The sequence below is a fragment of the Pogoniulus pusillus genome, chromosome Z (genome assembly GCF_015220805.1).
Source record: "Pogoniulus pusillus isolate bPogPus1 chromosome Z, bPogPus1.pri, whole genome shotgun sequence".
Lineage (NCBI taxonomy): Eukaryota > Metazoa > Chordata > Aves > Piciformes > Lybiidae > Pogoniulus > Pogoniulus pusillus.
Genome location: NC_087309.1, coordinates 73,912,944 through 73,929,194, shown reverse-complemented (window position 1 = coordinate 73,929,194; position 16,251 = coordinate 73,912,944). Strand labels below are relative to the sequence as shown.

Below are 16,251 nucleotides of genomic sequence, written 5' to 3'. Positions count from 1 at the left end.
AATATGAAAATCAAAATTATAAGACTTAAAATCACACTCAGCAGAAATGCCACAGTCTGACATGAATAAAATTCTGAACAAGGGTCTGCCTGAGTTTTAGGTAAGATAGCTCTCATGAGGGCTGTAGATAAGGCAGGAGAAATACTACTTCAATTTCCTGTAATGCCACTTGTGAATGCCCCTCTAATATTACCGATAAAAGACTCAGTGACATTAAAACCAATATAGCCAAGGAAGAAATCCCCCTAACTCCAAAACAATGACACGCTGTGATGAAAATTTCATATACATATTTCTACTTGCCTTCATTTTGAACTCCTGTAAATATCTATTGATTCATTGTGGTTTGGGTGTTACCTGCCCCCCCTACTCTTAGGAAATCACCCAGACTAGACTCAGCTGAGCTGGAAATTAAGAACGAAGCTTTGTATTTAGAGCTTAGTGCAATATACAAACATATATTTGCAATATATACAGTTATATGCAGAAAGATACAAGTCAGAAAAGTAATACAGAAACACAACACCTATCCCAGAAACCAGAGTCCTCAGGAGGGGCTCCCAACCACTCTTCCACTTCCTTTCCACCCTTCTACCTTATCCCAGATAAGGTGAGTTTGGAGCGGGAGTTAGAAAGCAGAAGGATTAGTTACACAGACAGCAGGTTAAGTGCAGGCAGCCAGAGACGCACAGCAACTCTGTTATGTAGGTTTGTATTCTTGTTTTTGTACATCTCAGCAAGCCTATGAGTGCAGTAGACATCACCATTGTTTCCTTTTCACAGCCTATAATTTAATTTCACTAAAATATCATAGTTAGCCTCAGACTAGCACATACATACATACTTACTACGAGGATGATTAGGGGACTGGAGGGTATGCCTTATGAGGAGAGGTTGAGGAACCTGGGGCTTTTTAGTGTGTAGAAGAGAAGACTGAGAGGTGATTTAATAAATGTTTATAAACATCTGAGGGCTGGCCAGGAGGGAGGGGACAGGCTCTTCTCATTTGCTCCCTGTAATAGGTCAAGGAGCAGTGGGTGTAAGTTGCAGCACAAGAGGTTCTACCTCTACACAAGGGGGAACTTTTTTACTGTAAGGGTCACAGAGCACTGGAACAGGTGCCATAGAGAGGTTGTGGAGTCTCCTTCTCTGGAGACTTTTAAAGCCTGTCTGGATGCATTCCTCTGATCTATTCTAGATTGTGTGGTCCTGCTCTGGCAAGGGGTTTGACCTTGGTGATCTCTTTGGGTCCCTTCCAACCTCTACCCTTCTGTAATCCTGTGATTTTCAGTCATGTAGATGTCTTTAAAAGTGCATCACAGGCAAGAAAGTGTGTTATTTTCCTATGCTCTTTTTCTACAACTGCAGGAAAGCAGCAGATGTAGATTAGGAAAGCCATCCTCAACGTGTTTCTGTTATCCACCTTACTTCTGAGAACAGACTTAGCTGTCTGTTTGCGATGTGAGAAATGTGCTAAATCTTGGATTTAGTTGAAGTAGTTGGTATGCTAACAAGATTACTGAAGAGTTCAGTGAGTTGATGTTATATATGGTTTACTTAAATTTAGTACAGAAAAATAACAGACTTTGTTCTTAAAACAATCTTTCAAGGATAAGACTCATTCTTGCTGACTTTAGTACAATTTGGCATACTTATTAAATACTTGTGGAGATTACCATATGCAGTGACTCTTAAGTTTTTGCCTTCAAACAAGTGTATGCATAAACTTTTAATTACTTTTCTGTTACTAGTGCCCAGCAGTAGTTCATATTATAAGCTATGAAAGTCTATTTTTGTTCAGTCAGGAAATTTGTGACTGAGTTCCAGTTGTTGCACTATTTAGGGTGCAAAACCAGCACATGTATACTGCTATAGTTTGTATCCTACTACTTCATAGCTAAATTACAGTGTGTGTGGTTTGTCTTTTCTTTCTGATAATCGCTTTATATAGTATTTTCATCACTTCATGCACACTTCTTTTTAAATCTTCTACTTTGATACATTCCCTGCCCTCCACTTGATTTGATGTGTTCTGTAATAGGTTTTGTTGTTGTGTTACTTGGATCAAACCAGTCATTTTCTCTGGGGTGACTACTGTACTTATCTTTATTGTAAATGAGGGCAAGCCCTACAATTCCATGAATTGATCTGTTATCTTTCCATTGAGAGTTTTAGAATAACCTCTTCTTTTTGTGTTGATTTTCTACAACTAGCTAGAAGCTGTTTGCTACCTGCAGCATCTTTAAGTATCTCTTACCTGTATTAGGCAAGTTATCATTGTTTTCCGTACAAAGAACATGGTTCTGTAATCATGCAAACTGGGGGAGTACTCCTGGATTATTTTCAAACTCTGTCTTTTCCTAGAGTGCAATAAAGGTATTACATTGTATTTGTTTTACAAGCTTGGAAGTTTTATCAGTTGATGCCAAGAATTTTCCTATTAGTGAATCCCCACCCATACGTATATGCTCACAGCTGTGTGTATTTGTCAACGGTTTTGCTGAGACTGGTTTTGTTTTTTTTTTAATCCAGCCCCGCTTCCAAGGGAAAATAAAATACTTCTCTTTCTGAAGGAATGACATTTTCGATAGCACTGTTTTCTTTAACTCCTATGTATTCTAAGATCTTTCAATTACTAGCTTTCTTGAAAAATAAATAGCCTTTAAGAACCTTCTCCTACTTGTTTGTTAGCAGTTATCAAGGCTCTGTTCTCTGGAAATCTTGTCTTTGGCTTATTTCATAGCTTGATTAATTGTAAGTCTTTTCTTTCTGCCATCTTTTTATATTCCTGAATGTCAATCTTTCAATTTGCACTCTGCACTCTAATTTTGTTAGTAGTGGTATAGAGCTACTTGGGAAATTGGATAGCAATCCAGAAAGTTGAAGTGTCTTCAGCAATTTCCTAGTTACACAAATGAACTTGTCTCTGCAGGTTGTGTTGTCGGGAAACTTTTGTTGGTTTTTTGGGGTTGTTTTGTTTTTAAATTAACTATGAGGCTTTTCAACATTTTTGTGTTACTTTGATGTCTTGATGTACACACATGATTTCATACTGTTTGCACTCTTCAGCTGTTTGTAGTTCAGTATCTAATTTTAAACACAGGGAGTTGGTAAGTGTATGTGTGTATGAGCATGCATAAAAAAAGTTTTTATATTCTTAGTGTCCCATCAGTATATTATTCTTAGCAACATTTCTGGTAGTGGGTTTTTTTTTTTTTTGGTTTTTTTTTTTTTTTTTTTTTTTTTTTTTTTTTTTTTTTTTTTGGGTGTGGGTTGTGTATGGGGGATGTGTGGGGTTTTTTTGTTTGTTTGTTGGATGGTGGGTTGGGTTTTTGTTTTTTTTTTTTTTGATATTTAGGTGGATTTTTTCATGTTTTGGTGTTTTTGTTGTTTTATGGAGTGTTGTGGTTTTCTTTTGGCTTTGGTTTTGGCTTTGTTTTAGGCTTTGTTTTTGTTGTTTGTTTGTTTTTTTGAGGTGGGATGTGCAGTTATTCTTCCTTGACTTGAGCCATCACTTGCTAATTATTTTATTTTTCCGTTGGGAATAGGAAAGCAGCACTGTTTTTAAACGTGGACATCTGATGTCTTGTCTTGCGCTCTGACATTTTGATACATTTAGCTGTGCCTAAACCACTTGCTGTGTTGTAGGTACTTCCTGGTGTATTGCTATAATCATGTTTTACTTCACATAACATTTCCAGCAAGATGCTTATATAGTTGTTAGTCTTCTATATCTGCTAAATTAATATTCTTCTAGACTTCTTACCTTAAAGTTAAAGCATGGTACAGCTCTTTTGCCTAATCCACCCATGCATGCTTGTGTGCTTTTCCTGTGTTCACAGAGCTATCAGCACTCTAAAGCACTAAGTTTGTTGATTTGGGACATTTCTTACCTTCAGAGTAGATTATTTTCATTTTCCACTGGAAGTTTGGTGAAAGCTATACCCCTAAACTCTTTCATTTTAATCAATAAGCTAGTAACCCATACCTTCTAATGTCGTGTTGTGTACTAAACACAGATTTTCAAGCTCAGTGGTAAGATTTGTGTTCGTAGTGTTGCTTCCCAGATGTCCAAATTGTGAATTAGTGTTAGCACTGAGGACAAATGTATTTATCAGTGTTATTTTCAAATATAGTCTTAATTGAAACATAAGATGTTATACATAGGCATGAGAGAGAGATGAAAATAAGCATTTCTCATTTTAGTAAGAAAAGGAAATTTCACATTGTAAAAGTTTGCTCTTTCAACTTTGAAGCTGACATTTTGTGTTGGGAGGGAATGCTATGCTGTTATGGAATTGCTGAAGGCAAAGATAAAATACCTTTTCAGTTTTTCTGATCTTCACAACTGTTCAGTGAATGTGCAATGAGCAATATTTTGAAGTATGCTAATTTTATAATATTGTAGAGCAACAGGTTAGTTTTCCACCACTTGTATCTCTGAGTGGAATTATTTGATAACATGTATGAAGTTAAATATTTTGTTATTTCTATACAAAATTTTATTGGTATTTCTTGGCATTTAACTCCATATAATGAAACTCTAATATTCATTGTTCTTTAAGTAGGCAGGAAATGCATGCATTATATCAATCTGAATACTCTGAGTAGCTGGCAGTTTAGGAAGTTTAGTTGATTTGACATGTTCCTGAGAGTTCGCAATAATTAATTCACCTCTCCTTAGCATGTTGTGATCCTTACTATATGCTTATTTAGAAAGTGGAGGACTGTAATAACTGATTGAAATTGGAGAACTGAATTGTTTTAGTTTCATGTACTGTGCTGATAATGTGTAGGAAATCTACACGTCTTTGAATTCAGTAGAGCAGAAGACTAACATTTTTTTATTCAGAATGTAATTATGAATGACAGTATATTCTTTTCTCAGAACATTTTCCTAAAGTAAAGATTTATAAGTTTGTCTTGTAACTATTCTTTTTGTGGTATGCAATTAATTACAAGTGTATATTTATATATCAATTTACATTTAGCTCTTCTCATGTTAAATTTTAATTTAATTGTGCGAGAACTTTTTCTTTTGTTTGCTGTGTTTGTTAGGCCAACATGAGGAAGGGGTATCTTAATGCTGAGTCTTACGGTTGAAGATGGATAGTTGTGAAACCCAGTCATTTCATAAATGTAGGGTGCTGTGAATGATGCAGAAATTCTTGACTATTACGAAGCTGAACAGCAGTTTCTGGCATAAAGGGCAAAACCTCACAGATCTACAGTGTCAGTGTGAATTCAGATGTCAATAAGAATTTGTTGAGAAAAATAAGGAGGAGAATTTGTTGAGGAGAAAGACAAGCAAGGGGATACTTGTCAAGAAATAATTTGAGCTTTAGTGAACTCCAGAATTTACCAAATTTTGCCAAATACTGACTTTTTTTTAAAGCTGGACAACCAACGTGCTTGTCAGTTTTGAGATTTCAGGTCTGTGAATGTATCTAGTTAGAGGTAGCCAAGATCAACAATGATTGAGAAGCAAGTAGTTGCTTGCGCTGCTGTTTCTAGTACTGTGTTCTGGAGACAAAGGTATTCCTTGTTTAGGCAGCGTTAGTCTTGCAAATGATGCATGTAAGTATGCTCTCAGTAGTGATTTCAGCACAGTATTCCCTGCATCTTCAGGCAAACAGGAAAATTTACTTTTTTGTATGCTTGTCTTGGCAAGGACAGACAAATTTGTCAATATGCAATCATTTGTTTATGCAGTGAATTGCTTATAACTTGCAATTGTAGAAAATACTGTCCTTGCATGTGAGAAGCTATCACTGATTGTTCTGATAGGCCTTCAGACTTGGCCATCTCAAGTACTAACTAACCATTCTTCTCATGATGATAAAAAGCAGGGACTACTTTTATAATCTGTATAACTACATTTTAAATACAGACATACTGGTAAAATTCTACATGATTAAAGCACAGTGGGTAGCTCTCACATTTCAGAGCAGAAGAGGCATAATTCTACAGCATGCATGAAGCACTTAAAATCTTCTTGTTGTCTTCCACCCTATTTCAGCAAGAGGAGGCCAGTTATTTACATCATAACCTTCCATTAACAAAATAATAAAATCATGTACAAGTGGATTATTCATCTTAAACATGCTGAGGAAAAAAACTACTTAATACTTGCTTAATTGTTTTTCTTAAATCTGCTCTAAAAGCAAGGACAGAATGAGACTTTGTAGTTGTGCAGTTTAGTGTATGCTTAATGATAACATATATTCTGCAACTGACATCTGTCCTGGAGCTCAGAAAAGGACCCAGCTTTTCAGCATTTTAAATGCTGTGACTCCAGAATTCTGCACCTGAACCTGAGAGTTGTCCAGGCTTTATCAGTCTAGCTGCCATTCTTCTGCTTCCTTTTCCATAGTGAGTATCTACTTTGGAACAGACCTGTTTCTACTTCTCTTCACAGAACTTTGGTGAATTTCTAATTAAGCCTTTATCATTACTAGAATTTTTCTCACAAGAACGTGATCGTAGCACTTCCTTTATCTTGCATTTTTTCATCATTGACATTTCCATGACAAAAAGAGATTTTTTCATCTTTCCACTCACTTATTCTCCATTTCTGTGCATTCTTTGAGTAGGCTTTCAGCTGTGAAACATGAATGATGTACAGAAATTGCATGTATGTGCACGATTTTTTTTTTTTTTAATAGTAACAGTTGCTGTTTATACCTTTCCCTTCTGAGAAGGGTGTGATACTGCATGAGGAGACTGTTTCCACTGTGCAATACGTAGAAACTTGTGATGAAATACTTTGAAAATACCAATTCAGAGGTCAGAATAGAAAATGAAGCTGAATTACTTACGGTTGGGTCCTTGGAAGAGGAATGCAATGCTAATAACAGATCTACGGTGACTGAAGATTACTGGGGAGGAAGGTACATGTGGAAAAGAATGGGCAGTTTTGATCACAAAAATATATTAGGAAAATAGAATTACCACTGGAGAGGTGAAAGTTCATTAGTTAAAACTGAAAAACAAAACCTCATATCTCACTGTTATTTATCCACTTTGGCTTCTTAGAAGAATCCTGGAATATTAGTTTGGAATGGACATCCAGAGATCATCAAGCCAAACACGTGTGCCAAAAGCAGGATCATCTAGAGTAGTCTGCACAGGAATACATCCAGGCAGGTTTCGAAAGTCTCCAGAGAAAGAGATTCCACAACCTCTCTGGGCAGCCTTTTCCAGAGCTCCATCACCCTCACTGTAAAGAAGTTGCTCCATATGTTAGGCTGGAACCTTTTATGTTCAAGCTTATATCCCTTGTTCCTTGTCATAGTACTGCCACTACCTAAGAGAGACTGGCCCCACCCACTTGACACCCACCCCTCAGATATTTGTACACATTGATCAGATCCCTTCTCAGTCTTCTCAAGACAAACAGCTCCAGATCTCTTAGTTTCTCTTCATTAGAGATGCTCAAGTCCCTAATCATCCTTGTGGCCATCTGTTGGACTTTCTTGAACAGACCCCATCTTTCTTGAATTGAGAAGCCCCAAACTGGACACAGTACTCCAGATATGGTCTCACCAGGGCAGAGTAGAGGGGAAGAAGAACCTCCCTAGACCTGCTGGACACACTTTTCTTGATGCACCTGAGGATACCATTGGCTCTCCTAACCACAAGGACACATTGCTAGTCCCCGGAGAACTTGCTGTCCATCAAGATTACATAGTCTTTCTCCTTGAAACTGCTATCCAGTAGGGCTTCCCCTAACCTGCTGTTATTCATCCCCAGGTGTGGGACCCTGCACTTGTCTATATTGAACTTAATGAGGTTTGCCTTCACCCAACTCCCCAGACTGTCCAGATATTGTTGGATGGCTGCACAGCCTGACAGGGTGTCAGCCGTCCCCTCCCCCAGTTTTGTATCATCAACGAACTTGATGTTAATGTAACAGCAACATCAATAATACGGGCTGTGGGTATCTTTAAAACAGAAGAAGAAAAAAAAGGAGCTTATCATTGTAACAAATGCCAGACTTCCGCAGCAGTGTTTTGTTACTTTTGGAAAGAAACAAATCAAAACTTCTCCACCTGGAACCTGCTATTTGTGCGCCTGTCCTTGTGTGGCTTTAACAGTGAACGTGAAGAAATAGTCTGTGTGCTTTTCTCAAGGAGAATTGTTTATATTCAGTTCTAGGGTTCATTTCCTCAACTCTCAGTTTCCACATAGTTGAAGTCATTCATTAATACAGGTAAAAGCTGTTACAGAAATGCCAAAATTACCTTGCAGTGATAAAATTTCACCTCTTCCAAAATATTTCTTCAAGAGAACATAATTATGAGAAGATGATAACAGTTTTCTGATGAAAGTTGTGTGCAGCTGTTTTGCATGATTCGATTTTTTTGTTGAAAGCGCTGACAGGAGAGGCATGTTGGGCATAGATGGTGCTAATGTTAAAGATGCAGAAAGGGAGTAAGTTGAACTTTATTTTGTGCTAATGCAGGGTGACATGAAAGTGCAAGTCTCATGGAAGGTAGATTAAAGAGTAGTGCCTGGTGAAAGATTAATGATGCAGGACTTTTGGTGCTAAGACTTGAAACTACTGGCTAGAAAGCAGGACCTAAAACATCTTTTGATCATCCAGGTGTCTGAAGGGTAGTAGCCATGATTGTCGTCCATAGAATTACAGGTAGAATTTAACATCCGTCCCCATGGCAAGAATACTTTAGGTGAGACAGGCTGAAAATATCTATTGCAAATCCTAATTCTCCTCTGAGATTTCATATGCTGTTATTACCTGGTACTGAAGCTCTGATTTTCATGAGTAAAAGACTGTCAAATAAGTGAAATTAAAAAATGCTTTTTCTTTTTTTTCTTGCATTATAGAAATCTAAGTGGCTGACTGGATTTTTTTGGTCTTGTCTTCCCTTTTCTTTCCCTTCCCCGAAAGAGCCTACTCCTTTCACGTTACTGCAGATGGTCAGATGCAGCCAGTTCCTTTCCCTCCTGATGCACTCATCGGTCCAGGAATCCCTCGGCATGCCCGTCAGATCAATACTCTGAATCATGGGGAAGTTGTATGTGCAGTTACCATCAGCAACCCCACGAGACATGTGTACACGGGTGGGAAGGGGTGTGTCAAAGTCTGGGATATTAGCCAGCCTGGCAACAAGAGCCCTGTCTCTCAGCTGGACTGCCTGGTAAGCGAACAGGAACTTGTGCACAAGGGTAGTTTCTTGAGGCTCAGTAAAGTAATACAGCTGTTCTTGTCTGAATTTCATTCGTATTACAGGGAAGCAGGAGGTAATTCTGTTTCCTGGTTTACGTATTTAGCTGTATAATTTTAAAAAACAGAGCAGGTGGAGTTACAGAGAGGAGTGCTGGTTTGCTTCAAGTTAAATATCACTGAATGTCATATAACAGGTAAGATTTTTGAGCAGAGTGCGTACCAGATTCATTTATCTATTTATTTATTTCACCCGATCTTTTAGTCACACTGTTTTCTAAGTAGGAGTTCAAAAGGAGTGAACCCTGGCTTATGAGTGGGCTAGGTGTTCACTAAATCCAGGGCTAGGTGTTTCACTAAATCCAGTCATACTATACTTAGTGATCTGCAGGATACAAAAGTGACTGAGTGCAGTTGTATGGTTGAATACGTATTCTGTTCTGTAGCAGGTCTGTGAATGCATACTCCTAGCTGCCTTCATTTTACTTACGGAGCAGTTAGCTAAATAATCCAACATTTTCACTACATTACTTACTTGTCCTTTGTGGTGAATTAATTAAATAAGTAGTAGGGATGCTGCTGTATGCTTCTTGTAGTGTTTTTTTTTTATGTTTTGAGTTACAGATCTTAACTCTACCGTTTTTTAAAGAGCTGTTACCTGTTAATTTGGCAGCTATTACAATGAACAACCAATACACCTAAGAAGCTGAGATTGTAATAAGATTGAAGATTGAAATGTTTTCCATCTCTCAATTTCATGTAGTAAATCTCCATCATCAGTAAGATCACAAACGTGACACTAAGTATGATAAGAATCATGCTGAACAGAAGAGGACCAAAATAAATTGAGGACTAGGACAGGAATACTTCTCATATTTTAACTTTTAAAAGTAGATATGTAGTATTTGACATAAAATTGCAAAACCTGAAAGGTATGAGACTTGAACTGCATTTTCGTACAGGGTTGCCTAAATGCCAAGTGAAAGGTCATTTGCTTTAATATTTCTCTTGTTGGTGACCTTAGCTGATGGAGTGCACTTGCAGAAATGCTGGCTTACTTTGGCTCTTGTTTTGTGTGATAAAATGGAAGACTTGCTATTCATCACATCTAAAAGAGAGTGGACTGTGGCAACTGGATTCTGCAGTTTAATTTCTGCAGCTACAGTCTCTGTGTAGTGATGAGAAGTAGATGTGTGAAACCTTTTAGGGTCTGCTGGTTCCTCTTCAGTACTTTGGTAATGAAAAAATTAGCCTACTGTTTAAAACTTGGATGCAATCAGGAATAATCAGGATGTTATTGGCATGCATGTATTAACATTACTGAGGTGATTTGTGTTATACAGAACAGAGATAACTACATCCGCTCTTGTAAATTGCTGCCTGATGGATGCACCCTAATAGTTGGTGGGGAAGCCAGCACATTATCCATATGGGACCTGGCAGCTCCAACTCCTCGTATAAAAGCAGAGTTGACATCCTCAGCCCCTGCCTGCTATGCACTGGCTATCAGTCCTGATTCCAAGGTGTGCTTTTCCTGCTGCAGTGATGGAAATATTGCAGTGTGGGATCTGCACAATCAGACCCTAGTCAGGTGAGTCATTGCTCATTCACATAAGACATAAATAGAACTTTTTGGACAGCTACATGAATATTTATCTCCCTGAACAGTGGTTCCTAACATCAAAGTAAATTATTTCTTATCCAAAGAATATAGTTTGTACCCAATTGGGCAGACACTAGCTTTGGTAGCTTTAACCTAGTCTTAGAAGATGTGTTTCCAGGGATTAAAGAGTTTATCCATAACCTACTGCAGTGAGTGTAAAAGTTATTGTTGGTTTGAATTACTTGGATTTGTCTGCAGGTTTATACAAGCAGCATTTCTGCTGGTTTATGATTAAGGTAGACTCCATGTTCAATTTAGGGAACTTTTTCAGGTTTGTTATTTTCTTTTTGTATTAAGACTTGTTATGTAACAAAAATAATGTTTAGTTCTTATTTAGTGATGATAAGTAACAAAATAAATCTTACAAAAGTGATTGAAAGTGAGTTCCTTTGGTTCTGAAGGAAAGCCTCATTCTTGAGAGAAAGATATTTGAATTTCAGAGGGAATTTGATCTGTAAAACATGATGGGTTGCAAGGCGTATAACAGATGTCTTGTAAATTACTTCTGAGATCTTTTCTTTAGATCTTTGGTTAACAAATATACTAGAAGATGATTGAAGTGTATGGCAAGTCAATATTCACCACTAGTGATATCACAGAGGATAGTTCTCTGTGTGAGGTGGCTCTTGGCAACTAGCTGTGTAATCTGCTAGAAGCTAAGTTTTGCCTTATTTACCAAAGTAGTGATGGCTTTCAATATCATGAGAATAGAGGACCTAAACTGGGAAAGGCTGTGATACTTTAAAAATTCTGAATACAGACACTGAAAAATCTGTTCAGTTGGCTATGTTTCAGTCAAATGCCCTGTGTATCAATAATTAGCCTGAGCTTATGTGCATGCAAATTTTACTTTCTGTTGAACTTTTAGATCAAGTGAGGTTTTAGTTTGCCCTATTCTTGCCTAGTGTCTGTAGATATGTGCTCTCTTCATCTTGCTTTTTGAATGTTTGTTGTATGTGTTCCCACCACTTGCTGACTGATCTTGATAACAGGTGGAATTTCAAGACCACAGCACCAAAACAAAATGTGTTGTATGAGCTTTTTCTGGCAGCTGTGATTCATTGTTTTCATTCTCACGCTGGTTGTCACTTCCTGACTGCCCTCCAACTTTTACATGGAGGCATAGGACTTTCCAAATACTGATTGCCAATGAAATGTACAGAACTCTTAGGAGAAAAACTTGCAGTGAACTTCTGATTACTGAAAGCTGGGAATTACTAATGAGAAGATTTTTAAAACAAACTGCACCACTTAGATTTTTGTGATCTCCTGCTATGGTTGATGCAACTTTGCTAACTTAGCAATGCTTGAATTTAATTCTTTGTAACTGGATCCATTCCTATTAATATATCTGCTCGTTATCTATCTTGACTTGCAGCCAAAGTGTGATGGTTTGGGTGTTACCTGCCCCCCCATACTTTGGAAATCACCCAGACCAGACTCAGCTGGCTCTGGAAATTGAATGAAGCTTATATTTACAGCTTAACACAGTATACAAGCAGATATTTACAATATATACAGTAATGTACAGAAATACTCAAGTTAAAAGGTAGTACAGAAACACAACACCCCTCCCAAAAACCCGAGTCCCCAGGAGGGGCTCCCAATCACCCTTCCACCTTCCTCCCACTCCTCTACCTTACTCAAGACTTTGCATTATGCTCAAGGTAGCTTGGAGGGTCTGCCAGGGAGATTAGGAAGCAGATGGATTAGTCACACAGACAGCAGATTAGGTTAGAGAGAGAGAGAGGTGCAGCCCACATCTCAGCAAGCCAATGAGTGAAGTAGACATCACCATTGTTTCCTTTTCACAGCCTGTAATCTAATTTGTCTTACCAAAACATTCTAGCTAGCTTCAAACTAGCACACAAAGAAAAACAAAAAAGCTATTTTCTGAAGGAGTTTTCTTCCCTCAGCACTCATTTTAATCTCAGTTGTACTTAGAATTTTTAAATATAATTACTGTACTGCAGTGTTTTTACAGGCTTTTATTTTGTGTTTCAAAACATGGTAGGAATATTTGTTCAGCTAGCCATAACGCAATTAATTTCTATAGCACCTAGAAAATGTTTATATAACGTTGTTGTATATCATTTAAAAGGGAGAGGCTGATTTTTGCCCATCAGCAGACAAAGAAGAAATTACACACATACAGAGGCCAAAACTAACGCTACAACAGTGTTTACCTTGAGCTGTGGCAGGAAATCATTGTTCAGTCTGGTTTGTTTTATCAGACAATTCCAGGGCCACACAGATGGAGCCAGCTGTATTGACATTTCTAATGATGGTACCAAGCTCTGGACAGGAGGTTTGGATAACACTGTCAGATCCTGGGACTTGAGAGAAGGGAGACAGCTACAACAGCATGACTTCACATCACAGGTAACCTGATTGTCCTGCAGCTTGAGGAGGGAAGGTTGCAGGGAGCAGGAAATATTTGGGATGAAAGCTGAGACTGAGCCTGGTGCAACTGGCAGATTGTTCTGTCTCTTCTTTTCGCCTGCTCAGAACACAATATTTTGGAGCCTTTGTATGTTTAGCTTTCAGAAGAAAATGATGGCCTGACACTGCTCTTTTTCCTGTTTTTCTAAGTTAACAGATGAGAACAGAAGGTTATTTAGTGCCTTGAACTTTTAGCAGCAGTCTTGCTGTTGAAATATGTAAATTTTATTTGGCCATTTTCTTTCTCCTTCTCCCAGTTATTCTAATCACTGTAGAAAAAAAATCCATATGAGATAATTTTAAAATGTAAATGTGGTTTAAATTACAGATATTTTCCCTTGGCTACTGTCCTACTGGCGAATGGCTAGCTGTGGGAATGGAGAGCAGCAATGTAGAAGTGCTACATGTAAATAAACCAGACAAATATCAACTGCACCTTCATGAGAGTTGTGTATTGTCACTCAAGTTTGCTTACTGTGGTAAGTTGTCCTAAAGACAGAATTGGAGGTCAAGGCTCCAACTGTTGCTTCATTGATCGTTTATTGCAGAGACACAGGGTATATGATGATCAAAACTTACTTAGTATCTAATTTTCTTAATCTATTAATAAATATTTCTACATTGTGAATTCAAATGTACTTACCTATGAATAACCATCCATTGGCCTAAAGGCTGCTCTGAGGGTTGATTTGTGTGTACAAAGATATTTCTGCTTATGCTCTAGGGATTTCTAGACTTGCAAAAGTGTGTCTGTGTTAACTGAAATGAAAAGTACTGTGTATATTAATGGTGAGAGCTTTTATAATGGTAATTAGTTAACACATTTCTCAGATGTACATTGAAAACTCACTATCTTTTAGATGTCTATTTCGTATGTTTTCATAGTTCTTCTGGTTTATATTGTAGGTAAATGGTTTGTGAGCACTGGGAAAGATAATCTTCTTAACGCATGGAGAACTCCTTATGGAGCCAGTATCTTCCAGGTGAGGATGATGATGTTTATAAAAGGAAAAACTAGAGCACCCAGAGTCCCAAGACTGGACTCGGATATCTTCACCTACATGATCTGCCTAAAATGAGGTGTGAAGATGAGGGTTATAAGCTGTTGTTAGGTTTTTGGTTTTTTTTTTTCCAGTGATGTAATATATTTCTATTTTTCTTCTAGTCCAAAGAGTCTTCATCAGTGCTTAGCTGTGACATCTCTGTGGATGATAAGTACATAGTCACTGGCTCTGGAGACAAAAAGGCTACAGTCTATGAAGTTATCTACTGAAAAATATGATGGGGATATAACTTTCAGCAGTTGAACTGGGCCAAAATTGTTCTTAATTATAGAAATAGAAAGGTTTTGCCTTTTAAAAAGGAACAAAAGGATTGAGTTTCCAGACCTTGCCATGAAACTGCTCCAATATTTCGAAATAGAAGGCAACATCCAGCAACTAAATATTGGCTACGAGGACCAAACAGAACACAAAAGCAAGATGGACAGATGTAGCCTTAGGTTTTTGACATATCTCTTAAAGCCAAGTCTAATGAAGAGTGTTGGAGCCTTTTATTTTTTTTTCTTTCTTTGTGACCTCATGCAAATTGTTCTCAATGCCTGAATATGGGGGATAAATACTTTTCTGTTCCTTGCAGTTCAAGTTGCATTTTGTCCTGCGTAGAGCAATTGTGTCACAGATTAGCTTGTTTACTGATTTTTCATCTTGTGATGTTTTTGTATTATTGTTGAAAGTCAAACATTTGTATAAATTGTAAATATATTTAGTTTATTACAGCAAAGGCTTTAGTACCAATGAACAGTCTTCCCTCTCTCTCCCACCCTGCCTGCCCTGCTTATTTAAAATTAAAAAAACTTTTGGGGATATAAGAACCTTTTTAGAAGCAAAAGCAAACACTATGTATAGTTTGAAAATGGTGTCTTATTCTTTGTAACTCTTCCTAGATTCCTTTATCATACTGCAAAGTAGTTGTTTTGACATATTAGGATATCATGTCTAGAAGATACTGTCTTGTGCTACAGAAAACTTAAAAAGCAATTTTGTACTAATTATAGTGTAAATACAAAAAATCAACATTTCATAAAGTTGTGCAGTTTAAGTTTGTTCTGATGTCCTATGTCTCTGTTCTTCGGCAGATAGAGTAATATGTGCCAGATCATAACTGATTTGGTCATTTCTCTTGAAGTTACTTCCCTCACCTCTCCTGAACACTATTCATATAAGGCTACATTTCAACTGAGAACATCAGAGACTTTATTAATTAAACGAGGATGTCTGTGATTAAACGAAGCTATATAAGCTATGTCTTTCATATTTTAGAAAGAAGTGGTAATTAATGACTATTTCTTTTTTAATGTTTTGTCTGTACTTAGGTAGATACTCAGGTAAATTTAATGAAATTACCAAAAGTGTGAATTTTACAGGGGATCACTTTAAAAATATTAAATACATGCAGGGCTGCAAGTGAAGTGAATTAACCTAAATAAGTTAAATTTGATTTCTTGTAAGAATAGTAAGGGAATATTTTAAGCTAATTCACTGTACAGATTAATTGATATTAATTTTCTTGAGCACCCCATCTGATGTAGGCCTATGGGCTCTATACATTACTGGGCAATCTTTGAATCTTTTTCACTGTTGCATCAATGTGTGGCATCTGTGAAACCCATTCTGATCAGTCAGTTACCAAACCTATGCATCTTGAAGTTTTCTTGGTGTATTCAAAACAAATGGATGAGGAGAGAATGTCCACATTTTATTCTATGTTTTTTCAGGCTGAATTCTTCCACTGTATGCTAGACAAACTTAGTTATTGCACCAGTGAGAGCTGTACATTCCTTACGTCCTGTAATTTAATTAGAATTTCTGTTACTAATGGAGAGTACAAATTAAGGATATCTTTGAGCAGAAAAAATAAGATTACACAAATTGGCAGGTTAAAACTAATTTTTGAAGAA

The 16,251-nt window shown here is 37.3% G+C and overlaps 1 protein-coding gene across 2 annotated transcripts in view; it reads left to right on the top strand.

Annotated features, from left to right (window-relative positions):
• The window catches only part of TLE1 (TLE family member 1, transcriptional corepressor), a 103,694-nt gene extending 88,203 nt beyond the window's left edge, over window positions 1–15,491 (top strand). Inside the window, exons 15-20 of one of the 2 annotated variants that reach the window (XM_064176272.1) lie at window positions 8,912–9,161; window positions 10,531–10,778; window positions 13,085–13,232; window positions 13,621–13,771; window positions 14,199–14,275; window positions 14,458–15,491. In XM_064176272.1, coding sequence (XP_064032342.1) covers window positions 8,912–9,161; window positions 10,531–10,778; window positions 13,085–13,232; window positions 13,621–13,771; window positions 14,199–14,275; window positions 14,458–14,565 — 982 coding nt within the window. In that variant the 3' untranslated portion in view covers window positions 14,566–15,491. The remainder of the gene's footprint in view (window positions 1–8,911; window positions 9,162–10,530; window positions 10,779–13,084; window positions 13,233–13,620; window positions 13,772–14,198; window positions 14,276–14,457) is intronic. The other variant, XM_064176273.1, reaches the window with a different exon arrangement.
• The last annotated feature ends 760 nt before the right edge of the window (window positions 15,492–16,251 follow it).